The following is a 16473-nucleotide window of genomic DNA, read 5'->3' as shown; positions in this document are numbered from 1 at the left end:
TACTTTTAAACAAGAGAGTCTGGAAAGGGAAACAGGGGAACTGGGCAGTGGAGAAACCTGGCAGACACCACCTTAACCATGACCAGGCATGGTGACATCGTGAACGCCCTGATGCAACGTGATAAGAAGGGCACCTCACCTCTGCTGTACTCTCCCCAAAAAGACCCACTGCCCCTGTCTAACTATGAGAAAAACATCAGACAAACCCAGACTGAGGGACATTTTACAAAATGCCTTAAGACTAATCTTCAAAACCTTCACGGTCATGAAAAACAAGGAATGATTGAGAAACATCACAGACAAGAGGAGACTATGGGTGCCTGACAACTATACGCAGTGTGATATCCTGGATTGGATCCTGCAACGGAAAACGTACATGAGTGGGAATACTGGTCAAGTTTGAATGAAGTCTGTAGTTTACTTAATAGTTAACATACATCAGTGCTGATTTCTTAGTTTTTTAACAAATACCAGGAAACGTAAGATGTTGCCATAAGGAAAACTGAGTGAGGGGAAAATGGGAACTCCATACTTTTTTTGCAACTCTTCTGTAAAATTTAATTAAATTAAAACTGTATTTTTTAAAAGTTGTATAAAACCAAGTTACCTAATGCTGTTTGTATGAAAATTACATTTTTAACAATTTGAAACTTAGGAGACTGAGGTTTTCCCATAAAACTACAAGACCATGCTAAGAAAAGAGCCAAGCAAGAGAGATGGCAGACAGGGCTTTCTGGGTATCTGCTCAGCCAAAGCTAAGTGCTCACAGGCTCATAAGAACACCTGCCCTCATGGGACCCAAACCTCATGAGTAGCTCCTGCAAGAAGAATTTACAAATGAGACATGTGTGGCCATTTGTTGAAAGGTAATGTGCTTCAAAGACAGGCAGATTTGGGTATACCTCCCAACTCAACCAATTAGTAGCTGTGTCTTTAAGCAAGTCAGTTAACCTCTCAGGCCTTCAGGTTCCTCTTTATAAAAATTATAATAATAATGTTTGCCTCACAGGGCTATTGCGATGATAAGAGAACATACAAAATTACTTAGCCTGGTGCCTCAAAATAGTATTACCTAATTAATGCTATCTTTCTTTCCTTCCTTGGTGATTTCTCCCCACAATCACTCCTTCAAGAAATCAGGACAGCATCTAAAGTCTGCTATTATTCACAGTATGCAAATGCATAAATTGAGTTGCTGCTTCTAAAGGAAGTGCTCAGCCCTGTAAGGTTCTAGAATCTCTGGAAAGCAAGAATAAAAATGGGGGACTCATTACCTTAGGCTTTTAAAAACACGCACAAAAGTCAAAAGATAAAGAGGGGTAGGTAAGAGAGAGCTTTTCTGAGTAATATCAATATACTTAACTCCTTCTTCTCTTGAGATACCTGAATTCAGATCATCATTAAATAGTCATTGTCCCAACTATGAAAGCAGCAATACTGAGACTAATAATTTTCCTGTATTTAAAATGTCAGTAATGTAATCAAATCAAGTATGCACCTGTGTTTAGACATCTCATTTGCAAGCAAGCCATACACATACTGAGTCACTTAACCCAGAGCCTCCAGTTCCTTCCTACAGAGTTAGTCATGAGAATTTCCAGATCCTATAATAATAATCAGAGAACAATCCAGATGTCCCAACATGATGTTACTACTGACACGCCCCCCCCAGAAGACTAACCTCCCACCCACCCCACCCAGCTGGGGAGGACAGGGTGCTGTCTGTGCCCTCCCCCTGCTGCTGTCCTCACCCTTTACCCTTTACCCTCCTGCACCCCCATTAACTCCTATCACTTCCTTGTTAATTTCCATGCCAGGCAAATTCTCACATACCCACAGAGTTTCTTTTCACATTTTTTTTTCTCAGAAAATAAAACTGGCCATTGGCTAGTTGTCTAAATCCCTGGAAATTTCTGTCAAACTTCCACTTCCCCCATCTACCCCTACACCCAGGAGGAATGGAAGGCAGGGCATACAAAACTGGAAAAAAATTCCCAACAGACCCTGACTGCTTCTCACCTCTCCAGCCCTCTGAGAAACAGTGGGCTAGACCAGAGGCTCCATCTCCAGCTTTAACTTAAAAAAGAATATTATTGGGACTCTTATTTTAAATGCCTTTAGTAAGCTTCAGTTTCACCAGAAGACTCTGGCATTTGAGGCAAACTGACAAGTTACCTTCGATTCATGCTTTAAAAAACAAATACATCCTTCTTCTGAATCCCTTTTCCTTTTGCTTGCATTTTTTTTAAACAGTTGAAACAACTGAAAATGGCTCATCCACAGAATGCTGGTAACAATGATCAGGGAAACCCACAGTAAAAAGTGTTCAAATGAAATTTAGGCAATGCAAGAAACTTCTCAAATCCTTGAAATAGCCAAGAATTTCATATACTTCTTACATGAATTGTATCTATTTCCCCATCATTTTTCTGTTGTCCCCATTCCTTCCCAAGTAGCAGCATTCAAAATAAATTTTAAAATTATTTCTTCTTTAAGTGTTGCTATTTTTTGGTTTAAAAGCATATCTCACATAAATTTCAGGGCCTAAAAGCCCAGTATTTACATAACACCATGATATTTATTTTAGTCAAGGAAACTAGGCACTTGTAAGATTTTCATACCCACCTCCCAACACACACACACACACACACACACACACACACATATCTCTGTCTCTCTCCCTCTCTCTCTCTTCAATATATATTATATACATTTTAAAGTGTTTTTCTGATTATAAAAGAAATATGTGTCCATCACAGAATACGGAAAATGTAAAAAACTCAAAATTTTCAACCTAAAAATAATTGCTGTTGGCAATTTTGTTTGTATATACATACTTTTTACAAAAATTGGTACCACAGTACATGTTTTTATTTTGATTTAACTTAGTAGTATAAGTATTTCTCAGATTATATAAAAATGTCCTTTGACTATAAAACAGTAAATAACTACTTCATCATAAAGATATACATTATTGTACATACTTATGGTATAACATATAAGTTATTTGAGTAAGGCAATAGAAACCCAAAACTACACTTTCTGAAAGAATGGAGATGTTTATTTCTCACAGACAGTCCTGGAGTTCAGGTGTAAACAGTCCCAAGCTGGTGTGGCAGCTCACAGTGTCAGGAACTATGGAGCCAACTCTAGGATGGGTAACTGCTCCACTGTCCCAGCAATCATTTCATCTTCATGGTCCAGATGGCCAGTCACTACATCCGGGATTCCAGTCCATAGGAAGAACAGGGCAAAGAGAGGGGAAAGCATACCTGTTCTACAGGTACCACCTAGCAATGATGGACTCTACTTCTGCTCATACTCTATTGGCAGAGCTTTATCACATGGCAACAGCTACTTTAAAGACAAAGCTGTAAAATGTGATTAGTTGCCAAAATTCTGAGTAGCTGAAAAATGTTGTTACTATGGAAGAGTGGGCAAAGAGAAGAGATACTGGGGCACCATGAGGGTTTCTGCTTCTCAGAGTTCTTATGTCATAGTGTACATTTAATCACTCTCAGCAATCCTTTTCTAATCTTAAAATTCTAACATGAGGAATACCTCCAGCTTTTGTAGTATAAAATATTGGTTTGGGTAATCTTTACTGAATATTGCAGTCAAAATATGGAGAAAATATGGTAAATCTGTAAATTTGGAGATTTCTTGCATTTTTCTGTTTTAACAAAAAGAATGTTATTTTAATAAGATTATTTTTAGATATGAAGTATTACATAACTATTTTATAAACATCAAAAAACTATATAAATATAAATTATTATTTCCATTCCCATTCTAAAACTTAATCAATATTCTGCTTTCAAATTCCTGTTCCTCCATAGCTACAGTCCTGCTGTTCCAACCCCAAAAAATAAAAAATAGCATTCTCCTGCAGAATGTGCTGTACCCACACAACTCAGTGCCTAAACTCATAAACACACAATATAAATTCACCAAAAGTCTGGCATTCCCACTACCAGTCCAATGGCTCCTTTTAACTTTCCACTGAATTCCATAACAGATGATAAGGTAATCGTTTGTGAAGTTGCACTCAAATTGTGTTAATTTCACTATTGGCACTTGCTTTTGACCTTAGGCTGGCTCCCTTGATTTTAAGATCCTTGGAACCATCCTGGATTATGCTGCTTTAATATTTAACACTTCCCTCCACTTATCAACTCTGGGCCTTCCCTTCTTTCCAGAACAAACCTAGAAATTCAGTCCTAGAGTTTCTTGGTAAGAAGGAACAGCTCAGTCACCATCACCCAGAAAGTTAAGGACTCTTTCTCTATACATCTGCTTAAATGTATACTTTTATTTTCATCCTTCTCTTTCCATTTACCCACTGATGAGCCCTTTCCCCAGGCTCCTCAGCTAAACCTCAAAAATTTAACTAATGATGTGAACTATAATGTTTGAGGGAACTTCCCATTATACTTCATTAGCCAATGAACAATGTGGTGATTTACATTATCCAAGGATGCAACATACACACAAAATACATAAGTAATGCCTCAAACAAGTTCCTTAGAGAAAGTGCCTGATATTTTTTTTTAATTGCAGAATGAACTTAATACAGGCACTCAAAAGGCCTAGGAAGTCAGACCAGCAAATATAAAATTAATTCCACTGACCCCTGGGAAAAACTGCTAACAGAAAACCTTGATCTCAAACCACTCTATAATCCAGCCACTATTTACCATTGAAATTCTATTTGTTGAAACAAAGAATCTTCGTTGCTTTTGTTTTCAGCTTAGGATGTGAGAGAATAATGAGAACTGAATGTCCCGGAGTGTAAATGGTGGAAATAATCGCACACATGGATCTGGTTCTCAAATTCATCTCTGCAGAAGAAGAGAGATAAAAGAGCATGGTGGCAACTGAATATGGAATGTAGAGGATGAGGAAAAAGATCATCAGCTTCATAGCACCCACATGAGCTTCAGTCTGGGGATTCCAAAAACCAGTGGCATTTTGCTGCATCTTCTGTATGTGTCTCCTCAAGGAATATATTAACAAGGAAGCAGAAGTCAGATTAATGATGAACTGGAGAAATGAGTTCAAGACTAAAGTGGTCATCAAATATAAGACGCTCTTATTGATGTGAAATGCTGTGCCATTTATCCCAGTTACAAATTCAGGAAATGATGATGTCTGTCTGAGCACAACATACAAGAAGAGAGTGGTGAAGGCAGAAATCAGCACACAGGCTGGCAGCAGTCTGGGGATCTTTGCAGAGAGATTTCGTTTCAGCAGGAGAAACACTTAGTAGTGGAAGTTAGTAATCTTCACACAGTACAAGGCATTGAGCAAGGTTACAAACCAGAGACTATTAGAGTCCAAAAACATCCAACACAACATGAAAAAAGTGGCTAAGTAGACTGACTTTCCAGCATGTGGAGAGATGAAGTAGATCATGTACAGTAGAAACAGTCCCAGTGTAAGAAATCTGGTGATACCCAAGCTGAATAGGATCCTATCAGAAGAGGAGATTCTGTGGTTTTTGACCCAAGTCTTGCAATTGACCACCGCAATAAACAGATTCACAATGAGTCCTACAGTACTCAAAATTGTCGAGACAATAACAGCAAATAAAAAGGATATTGGAGGCATCTTTACTCATTGAGGACTTAGCAGTTGTGGTACTGACGCTGGAAGCAGAAGAAATACTGAAATGTAGTAGTAGGCACCAGTACTCAGCCAGGAAAAACATTTCCTTGTTTTTTTCCCCAGTGTGACAAATGAGCCATTAGTGATCTAAAAGCTAGCTGCTTTTACTGACATGCAAATCTTCCAAAGATTGCATTACTGTATTTTCATTCATATCCTGTTTTCCTTAGAAATGCCTAATTAAAATAGCCTAGATGAACCTGGGAGTCCACCCCTCCAAGAGAAGGAGAGTTGGAGAGAGGAGTTAAGGCAGGCTCCAAGGACTTTGAATTCAAATGACTGAGTTGCAGTCCATCAATATTTCTGTCATGGTTTCACAATGAATGAAGCTTTTCTTCACAGCAACCCCAGAATATGTTGGGAATTCCCATGCCCCATTCCTACCCAGCCACCGCTCATCCACACATCTGAAACACGTCCATATATGGATTACCAAAATCCAGTGTCTCTCTCCCCTTTCATCTGTTGATGTTGCAGCCATTTCCTCCACCTATCATTCCGGCCATGCCAACATGACTTTTTAATACCTTAACACCTACAGTGGTTTATAGTTATCTAACAGATCAAGGACCTCACACTTCCTCAAGAAAGCCTTTTACAATTAATTCCATCCTTTCATGACAATTCCCTCACCAGCCACACGCAGATTTGTGCCATAATCATTTGCTTTAATCTGCTCTTGCTTAGAAAGATATGTCAGCCATTTCATGTATTTCCTTTACATAGCCAGGTGGACGGTTAGATCACACATTGCTATTTCATCTTAGGCATTTAATTGCCAATTAAAGTACTCTGGTGTCAGATACACAGTAATGCTTTAGTTATAGTTTTGTGGGCCAAATACATGGGCATCTCATTGCCTGATTACTCTGTAACTTCTCAGATAGTAAAGAGCACAATATGCTGGCAAATCACATTATTGAAGACCGTTCAGAGTGTGACAGACCAAGTTTTGGGCTCTCTGTACCAGGAGATACCATAATTACGATGTGATCATGTTGCCTAGAATAATCAGTGAGTAAGCTGGTTCTGTCAGAAGTTATTTCTAAAGGGGTCAGTCTGGGAAAAGTATTAACAAAACCCTTTCTTGCTCTGCATGAGAAGTCGACCTTCAGTTAAATACAAATATCTCATGGAGATGTCCCAGCTTTGGGCTTCCTTGAGCATGGTCACTCTTCAAATGGGTGTGTCCCTGGGCTCGACCCTATAAGCTACATGTATGAAATGATTACAAGAGAAACTGGCTCCTTTGGGACACGAAGCTTGTATTTTCGGGCAGCTCCTACCCTTACTCAAATGTAGATCTCTTCTCCTTGCACCTGAGCTGGATGGTCAGCAGCAAAGACTCTACAAAAGAGGAAGGCCTACTGCTGTACTGCTGGTGAGCTGGGTCCCAGAACTACATCCACCTGTACAGACCAGCACCAGAGTGACCTAAGAAAGCCTTGTAAGTCTCACTATTTCCTAGAGCCCAGGAAGACCCACTGGCTGGTGCCCTACAACCATGAGTCCAAACTCGGCTACCTGCCGAATCTGTAAGGAAGCTTTAGGGCAAATAGTCAGAGCAAAAGGATGACTTAGCTTATTTGATGAAGGCTTTGAAGAATGGGATCAGTCATGAATAAACAGAAACTACAAATTTTGAATTGTTTTCAGGAGAGTACCAATGTTGCTTGGGAGGAAGAAAGAAACTTCCATTTCTTGGGCTTTCTTTAGTGGTTACTCTGTTCCCAACAGTGCACCAGGCACCTTAAATCTCAGTTAATTCTTAAAACAGTTCTAGGAGAAAGATATGGTTATCCTTATTTACAAGTGAGGAAAATAAACATCAGAGAAAGTAAGTGACTGAAATACCATAGAAAATCATTGGGTAAATTGGAAAGCCTTTCTGAGACCGAGCTACAATAACAGCAATAGTTACCAAGTGCTTACTCCAGGTCAGACTCCAAGCATTTCGCATCTGTTAACTCACTCATTTCCTCCAAAAACCCTATCAACAAAATACTACACTATTTCCAGTTTACAAATGAAGAAGATGAAAGAGAGAGAGGTTAAGAAGCTTCCCCATGGTCACCCAGGCCATAGGCTGGAGCCAGGATTTGAATGCAGGCTGTCTGGTGTCAGGGTCCATGATCTCAGATAGCCACAACACTCGGCACTTGAGCCCCATTAGTGATGGAAACAGATTCAGATTTGCCATGTGTTCTAACTGAATGTACTCACAAGCTTGAGAATTCCTCAGGATCTTAAGCAATAAACTTCTCACTGAGTTGTCAACACTGTTCAGTGATAAGAAGTAAATCAATGCCTATGTAATTTTATTAAAATAAAATTTTTTAAAAATAAAAACTTATTATATTATCTTTCAGAAAGCCCTCAAATTTTAAAAGTAGATATTCATTTTGGTTAATTTTTAAAAAACTGGCTGGACTTTAGCACAATCTATAAGATAAAAAAATTATTTGAAAATTTATTTTAGCAAAGTAAGCAAGGAATGCAGGGACTTAACCTGCATTAAGTAATTACCACCAGTCTGGTGGTTAAATGACTTAACCACCAGACTGGATGAGAACTTAGGGTCCCAGGGTTTTGATTTTCATTCCATTGCTTCTGTCATTACACAAGAGTTGTGGAACCTAGTATCTTGGAGAACTGCCATTGCTGTACAACTCACTGTTACAGTAACACCTTCAACCTACTGAGCACCTTACACAATGCGCTGTGCTAAAATGTTGGCATGCACTGTCACGAATCTCCAATACCCTGTGAAGTCGACATCACATTCTGCATTTTAAAATGAGGGAAGAAGATTGGATTAAAGATGGCGGCGAGAGAGGAGAAACAGAGGCTTCCTCCTAAAACTGGATACAATTAGAAATTTTAATTGGTGCAACTAATCCTGAGAGAGCAACAGGAAAGAGGACGGCATCAGACTGCACACACCTGGAGAAAAGAGCAGACCTCAGCGAACGGGGTAACGTACCAGAGCTGTGGCTCCGCAGGACCCGAGCCCCTCCCCCACCCCAGCTCACCCGTGGGAGGAAGAGAAACGCATTAGGGAGGGAGTGGAAGGCTTGGGACTGCTGAATACCTAGCTCCGGAGATCTGCGCTGGGAGCACAAACCTACATTTCATGGTGCTTTCATGAGACTCGCATGACTACCGGGTTGGGAAGTTACTACAGGCAGAGTTCCTGGGGAGACTGGGATTCTGGCCACTTGTGGAAAGCAGGGATCCATATCTGGCTGCTCTGGGACAAAAACTTATACGTGTGTGACCGACCCACTGGCTCAGGCAGTGGAGACAGGCACAGCAGGCAGGAGGTGGGCAACAGCTCTTTCCTACACCCAGTACCGCTCCCCTGTGAGCCCTGACATTCCTTCAGGGGCTCAGCAGCTCCAGAATAGAGCTTCTGGACACTAGAGGGCGCCATATACAAACATGAAACGCCAAAGGAACCTTGCCCAGAGTAAAATTGTTAATACAACTCCCAAGAAAGATTTAAATGATATGGACCTCGTGACTCTTCCTGAAAGGGAGTTCAACATAAAAATCATCAACATCCTAATGGAGGTATGGAAAGACATCCAAGAACTCAGGAATGAATTCAGGTCAGAGATCCAATCGTTGAAGAGCACGATGGAGGGTATTAAAAGCAGGTTGGATACGGTGGAGGAGACAATAAATGAAATAGAAACTAGAGAAGAGGAATATAAAGAAGCTGAGGCACAAAGAGAAAAAAGGATCTCTAAAAATGAAAGAATATTGAGAGAACTGTGTGACCAATCCAGGAGGAACAATATGCGCATTATAGGGACACCAGAAGAAGAAGAAGAGAGAGAGAAAGGGATAGAAAGTGTCTTTGAGGAGGTAGTTACTGAAAACTTCCCCAATCTGGGGAAGGAGATAGTCTCTCAGGCCATAGAGATCCACAGATCTCCCAACAGAAGGGACCCAAGGAAGACAACATCAAGACACATAGTAATTAAAATGGGAAAGATCAAGGATAAGGACAGACTGTTAAAAGCAGCCAGAGGCAGAAATAAGATCACATACAAAGGAAAGCCCATCAGGCCAACATCACACTTCTCACCAGAAACCTTACAGGCCAGAAGGGATTGGCATGATGTATTTAATGCCATGAAGCAGAAGGGCCTGGAACCAAGATTATTTTATCCAGCAAAATTATCATTTAAATTTGAAGGAGGGATTAAACAATTTCCAGATAAGAAAAAGCTGAGAGAGTTTACCTCCCACAAACCATCTCTGCAGTCTATTTTGTTGGGACTGCTATATATGGAAGTGTTCCTAGGGTTGGATAGCTGTCTGTCACCAGAGGTAGTAAAACCACGGTAGGGAGGGTGGAGCAGCTGATTGCGAGGCAAAAGCAAAACTAAATTGACTATCCCCAAAGTCAATCAGGGGATAGACAAAAAGTACATAATTTGATACCTAATATATAAAGAATGAAGGAGGAAGAAAAAGGAGGAGAAATAGAAAAGAACCCTTAGATTGTGTTTGTAATAGCATACTAAGTGAGTTAAGTTAGACTCTTAGATAGCAAGGAAAGTAACCTGAAACCTTTGGTAACCACGAATCTAAAGCCTGAAATGGCAATAACTACATACCTAAGGATAATCACCCTAAATGAAAATGGACTGAATGCGCCAATCAAAAGACATAGAGTCACTGAATGGATAAAAAATAAGACCCATCTATATGCTGCTTACAAGAGACTCACCTCAAACACAAAGATATGCACAGACTAAAAGTCAAGGGATGGAAAAAGATATTTCATGCAAACAATAGGGAGAAAAAAGTAGGTGTTGTAGTACTAGTATCAGACAAAATAGACTTCAAAACAAAGAAAGTAACAAGAGATAAAGAAAGACATTACATAATGATAAAGGGTGCAGTCCAACAAGAGGACATAACCATTATAAATATATATGCACCCAACACAGGAGCACCAGCATATGTGAAACAAATACTAACAGAAGTAAAGGGGAAAATAGAAAGCAATACATTCATTTTAGAAGACTTCAACACACCATTCACTCCAAAGGACAGATCCACCAGACAGAAAATAAGTAAGGACACAGAGGCACTGAACAACACACTAGAACATATGGACCTAATAGACATCTATAGAACTCTACACCCAAAAGCAACAGGATACACATTCTCCTCAAGTGCACATGGAACATTCTCCAGAATAGACCACATACTAGGCCACAAAAAGAGCGTCAGTAAATTCCAAAAGATTGAAATCCTACCAACCAACTTTTCAGACCACAAAGGTATAAAACTAGAAATAAATTACACAAAGAAAGCAAAAAGGCTCACAAACACATGGAGGCTTAACAACATGCTCCTAAATAGTCAATGGATCAATGACCAAATTAAAATGGAGATCCAGCAATATAAAGAAATAAATGACAACAACAACACAAAGCCCCAACTTCTGTGAGACGCAGCGAAAGCAGTCTTAAGAGGAAAGTATATAGCAATCCAGGCATATTTAAAGAAGGAAGAACAAACCCAAATGAATAGTCTAATGCCACAATTATCAAAATTGGGAAAAGAAAAACAAATGATGCCTCAAGTAGCAGAAGGAGGGACATAATAAAGATCAGAGAAGAAATAAACAAAATTGAGAAGACTAAAACAATAGAAAAAATCAATGAAACCAAGAGCTGGTTCTTTGAGAAAATAAACAAAATAGATAAGCCTCTAGCCAGACTTATTAAGAGAAAAAGAGAATCAACACACATCAACAGAATCAGAAACGGGAAAGGAAAAATCATGACAGACACCACAGAAATACAAAGAATTATTAGAGAATACTATGAAAACCTATATGCTAACAAGCTGGAAAACCTAGGAGAAATGGACAACTTCCTAGAAAAATACAACCTTCCAAGACTGACCAAGGAAGAAACACAAAATCTAAACAAACCAATTACCAGCAACGAAATTGAAGCGGTAATCAAAAAACTACCCAAGAACAAAACCCCAGGACCAGATGGATTTACCTTGGAATTTTATCAGACATACAGAGAAGACATAATACCTATTCTCCTTAAAGTTTTCCAAAAGATAGAAGAGGAGGGAATACTCCCAAACTCATTCTATAAAGCCAACATCACCCTAATACCAAAACCAGGCAAAGACCCCACCAGAAAAGAAAACTACAGACCAATATCCCTGATGAACGTAGATGCAAAAATACTCAACAAAATATTAGCAAACCGAATTCAAAAATACATCAAAAGGATCATACACCATGACCAAGTGGGATTCATCCCAGGGATGCAAGGATGGTACAACATCTGAAAATCCATCAACATCATCCACCACATAAACAAAAAGAAGGACAAAAACAACATGATCATCTCCATAGATGCTGAAAAAGCATTCGACAAAATTCAACATCTGTTCATGATAAAAGTTCTCAATAAAATGGGCATAGAGGGCAAATATGTCAACATAATAAAGGCCATATATGATAAACCCACAGCTAACATCATACTGAACAGCAAGAGGCTGAAAGCTTTTCCTCTGAGATCAGGAACTAGACAGGGATGCCCACTCTCCCCACTGTTATTCAACATAGTACTGGAGGTCCTAACCATGGCAAATAGACAAAACAAAGAAATACAAGAAATCCAGATTGGTAAAGAAGAAGTCAAACTGCCACTATTTGTAGATGACATGATATTGTACATAAAAAACCCTAAAGACTCCACTCCAAAACTACTAGAACTAATATCAGAATTCAGCAAAGTTGCAGGATACAAAATTAACACACAGAAATCTGTGGCTTTCCTATACACTAACAATGAGTCAATAGAAAGAGAAATCAGGAAAACAATTCCATTCACAATTGCATCAAAAAGAATAAAATACCTAGGATTAAACTTAACCAAGGAAGTGAAAGACCTATACCCTGAAAACTACAAGAAACTCTTAAGAGAAATTAAAGGGGACACTAACAAATGGAAACTCATCCCATGCTCTTGGCTAGGAAGAATTAATATCGCCGAAATGGCCATCCTGCCCAAAGCAATATACAGATTCGATGCAATCCCTATCAAATTACCAACAGCATTCTTTAATGAACTGGAACAAATCATTCAAAAATTCATATGGAACCACCAAAGACCCTGAATACCCAATGTAATCCTGAGAAGGAAGAATAAAGTTGGGGGAATCTCGCTCCCCAACTTCAAGCTCTACTACAAAGCCACAGTAATCAAGACAATTTGGTACTGGCACAAGAAAAGAACCACAGACCAGTGGAACAGAATAGAGACTCCAAACATTAACCCAAACATATGTGGCAAATTAATATACAATAAAGGAGCCATGGACATACAATGGGGAAATGACAGTCTCTTCAACAGATGGTGCTGGCAGAACTGGACAGCTACATGTAAGAGAATGAAACTGGATCACTGTCTAACCCCATACACAAAAGTAAATTCGAAATGGATCAAAGACCTGAATGTAAGTCATGAAACCATAAAACTCTTAGAGAAAAACATAGGCAAAAAATGTCATGGACATAAACATGAGTGACTTCTTCATGAACATATCTCCCCGGGCAAGGGAAACAAAAGCAAAAATGAACAAGTGGAACTATATCTAGCTAAAAAGCTTCTGTACAGCAAAGGACACCATCAATAGAACAAAAAGGTACCCTACAGTATGGGAGAATATATTCATAAATGACAGATCTGATAAAGGGTTGACATCCAAAATATATAAAGAGCTCACATACCTCAACAAACAAAAAGCAAATAGTCCAATTAAAAAATGGGCAGAGGAGCTGAATAGACAGTTCTCTAAAGAAGAAATTCAGATGGCCAACAGACACATGATAAGATGCTCCACACCACTTGTCATCAGAGAAATGCAAATTAAAACCACAGTGAGATATCACCTCACACCAGTAAGGATTGCCATCACTGAAAAGACAAACAACAACAAATGTTGGCGAGGTTGTGGAAAAAGGGGAACCCTCCTACACTACTGGTGGGAATGTAAATTAGTTCAACCATTGTGGAAAGCAGTATGGAGGTTTCTCAGAATGCTCAAAATAGAAATACCATTTGACCCAGGAATTCCACTTCTAGGAATTTACCCTAAGAATGCAGCACTCCAGTTTGAAAAAGACAGATGCACCCCTATGTTTATTACTGCACTATTTACAATAGCCAAGATATGGAAGCAACCTAAATGTCCATCAGTAGATGAATGGATAAAGAAGATGTGGTACATATACACAATGGAATATTACGCAGCCATAAGAAAAAAAAGATCCTACCATTTGCAACAACATGGATGGAGCTAGAGGGTATTATGCTCAGTGATATAAGCCAGGCGGAGAAAGACAAGTACCAAATGATTTCACTCATCTGTGGAGCATAAGAACAAAGGAAAACTGAAGGAACAAAACAGCAGCAGAATCACAGAACCCAAGAATGAACTAATAGTTACCAAAGGGAAAGGGACTGGGGAGGATGGGTGAGAAGGGAGGGAAAAGGGAGGGGAAAAAGAAAGAGGGCATTACGATTAGCATGTATAGTGTCTGTGGGGGCACGGGGAGGGCTGTGCAACACAGAGAAGACAAGTAGTGATTTTACAGCATCTTACTACGCTGATGGACAGTGACTGTGAAGGGGTATGTGGGGGGGGACTTGGTGAAGGGGGGAGCCTAGTAAACATAATGTTCTTCGTGTAATTGTAGATTAATGATACAAGATATAATAAATAAATAAAATGAGGGAAGAGATGATGAGACAGATACTAAGTCACTCACCTAAGGTCAAAAGCTAGAATTCAAACCCCAGTCTGTAGGGCTGCAATGCTTTTGCTCTTTCACTCAGGTCCACTACATGTTTTATTTACATCAACTTATCACTGTCAGTATAAACTTTATGTTAAACTTAGTGATCAGTTCATTATTTTGAGTTGCTACTTATTAAAATACAACTCCATAACTATATAGTGAAAGAGTTCTTACTATATTGACATTTTCCAAAGATTGTTTCACCCTCTCCAGAACAATCAACAAATAGAGGCCATGAGAAGGGTTCCTAAGTGGGACAGGGTGAAACAGTGATGTCTCTCTGTGATTGATGTTACAAAACTGGTCCCACAGTAGGGTCAGGATTTGCCCTGTAGCCTTGAGCCAGGATGAAGGGCTCCCAGATTTCCTCCTCTGCTCTCTGTAGCTCTGTGGGGACGAACATACCTTGGATCCAAGCATCAGATGACAGAGCTCACACCAGAGCACCTCCACAAACATCTGCTTCAGCTTGCTGTTTCCCAGAATGAGCATAAATGAGGGGCCAGCAAGATAAACCATTGTAATTACTTTCCAGTCATCTTAATCATCTTAGTTCCTGGTAGTAAATGAATGGATGATGTAACTAAAAAGGCAACAAAGTAAAATAGGAAGAGAAAGAAAAAGGAGAGGATGATTTGGATGCTGCGATCTCTAGAGCTGGTACTGTTTTGCTGCATCTGGGGCGGGGTGTGTGTGTGTGTGTGTGTGTGTGTGTGTGTGTGTGTGTGTGTGTGTGTGTGTGTGTGTGTGTGTCTCTCTCTCTCCCTAGGGAAAGGACAAGCAGAAAGAAGGAGGCCAGAGATACATGGGGCAGGAGGTTCCACAGACTCCTGAAAATATGCATCAGTTCATATGGATATCTTTTCTTCCTGCAGTGCTTGGTCATATCTGTGCTGTAGATTCCACTAAGACCAGGATAGATCTTAAATTGATGAATTAGAGACATGGTACTGCCACAAGATCATAGCAGTGTACCCCAAAGCATCCATATGACCACACTGGAAACTCTCCACTTGAGCCAGAGGAATGTTGAGTGGGAGAAACTGGCAATTTTCAGGCAGTAGAGGACACTGAGACAGGTGGCAAGCCAAATGTTAAAGACAGTTTGTAAGTGTCCAGAAGGCATCAGTAATTTGCATTACTATCCCTTCATCATGTACTTTGGAAGAGAACACCATCAACCAAGAGAATGCACAGCAGAACAGTCCTGGAGAGAGCCAGCTTAGTGATGACAGAGTCAGACACAGAGATTCTCTTGTTGAACCAGCTGCTGCCATTGACCAACCCTATGAAACCATTCCCCAGCATTCCCAGAATGAACTGAGCAGCAGACAGAACCAGGAACACCCACTCAGTGAGTCCTGACATGTCAGCTATTAGGCAGACCTGATCTTTGTTCTTCTGTTGGCATATAATCTCCTTTCTGATTTGAAGGGTCTCTGCCCATTCGGTTTGTTGTAAAGCACAGATTAGTGAGCCCTCTCTGGCTCTCTTCACTGATGACATGGATCGTTAAATTCCATCTGAGATCTAAATTCAGCAGCTCTTAGCTAAAATGCAAAATAGAGCAGTGTCCAGTGTCACAAAGAGAAGAAGAGATCTGAGTCACAAACAAGACGGAGGATTTGGGCGCAATTTCAAAGGGAGTAGGGTCTGAGCCACCCAGTACAGAAAGGTGTGTCACCAGAAATCATACAGAATTAATGAAAAGTCTTATTCCTCAGGAGGGAAATACTGGGGAGCATGGGATTCTACAAACCATTTTCACAGAGAAAGGGGGAAATATCAGAATTCCACCATAATGCACTAATGTAAAATAGGAAAAGTACATAAAATAGAAAAAGTTCAGTACCACTTGTCCTGGATTAGAACTAAAATATGTACCTCTTAAAGTATGCCTTACAATAAGGGGTCTCCAAGTTCTTTCCTAGTAAACCATATTATTGAAAATT

At 39.7% G+C, this 16473-nt stretch overlaps 2 protein-coding genes across 2 annotated transcripts; both read right to left on the bottom strand.

Annotated features, from left to right (window-relative positions):
* Positions 1 to 4707: 4707 nt before the first annotated feature.
* Positions 4708 to 5715, bottom strand: TAS2R4 (taste 2 receptor member 4). Its single transcript, XM_036926220.2, is given in 1 exon segment — positions 4708 to 5715. A coding segment is annotated over 1 exon segment (903 nt). The 5' UTR covers positions 5611 to 5715.
* Positions 5716 to 7131: 1416 nt separating this feature from the next.
* Positions 7132 to 15913, bottom strand: TAS2R3 (taste 2 receptor member 3). Its single transcript, XM_057504981.1, is given in 6 exon segments — positions 7132 to 7200; positions 14696 to 15051; positions 15054 to 15206; positions 15278 to 15623; positions 15625 to 15697; positions 15699 to 15913. Coding segments are annotated over 6 exon segments (1188 nt in total). The 5' UTR covers positions 15890 to 15913.
* Positions 15914 to 16473: the final 560 nt, after the last annotated feature.

This window comes from Manis pentadactyla, chromosome 7 (genome assembly GCF_030020395.1).
Source record: "Manis pentadactyla isolate mManPen7 chromosome 7, mManPen7.hap1, whole genome shotgun sequence".
Classification (NCBI taxonomy): domain Eukaryota; kingdom Metazoa; phylum Chordata; class Mammalia; order Pholidota; family Manidae; genus Manis; species Manis pentadactyla.
This window is presented reverse-complemented; position numbering and strand designations above follow the sequence as displayed.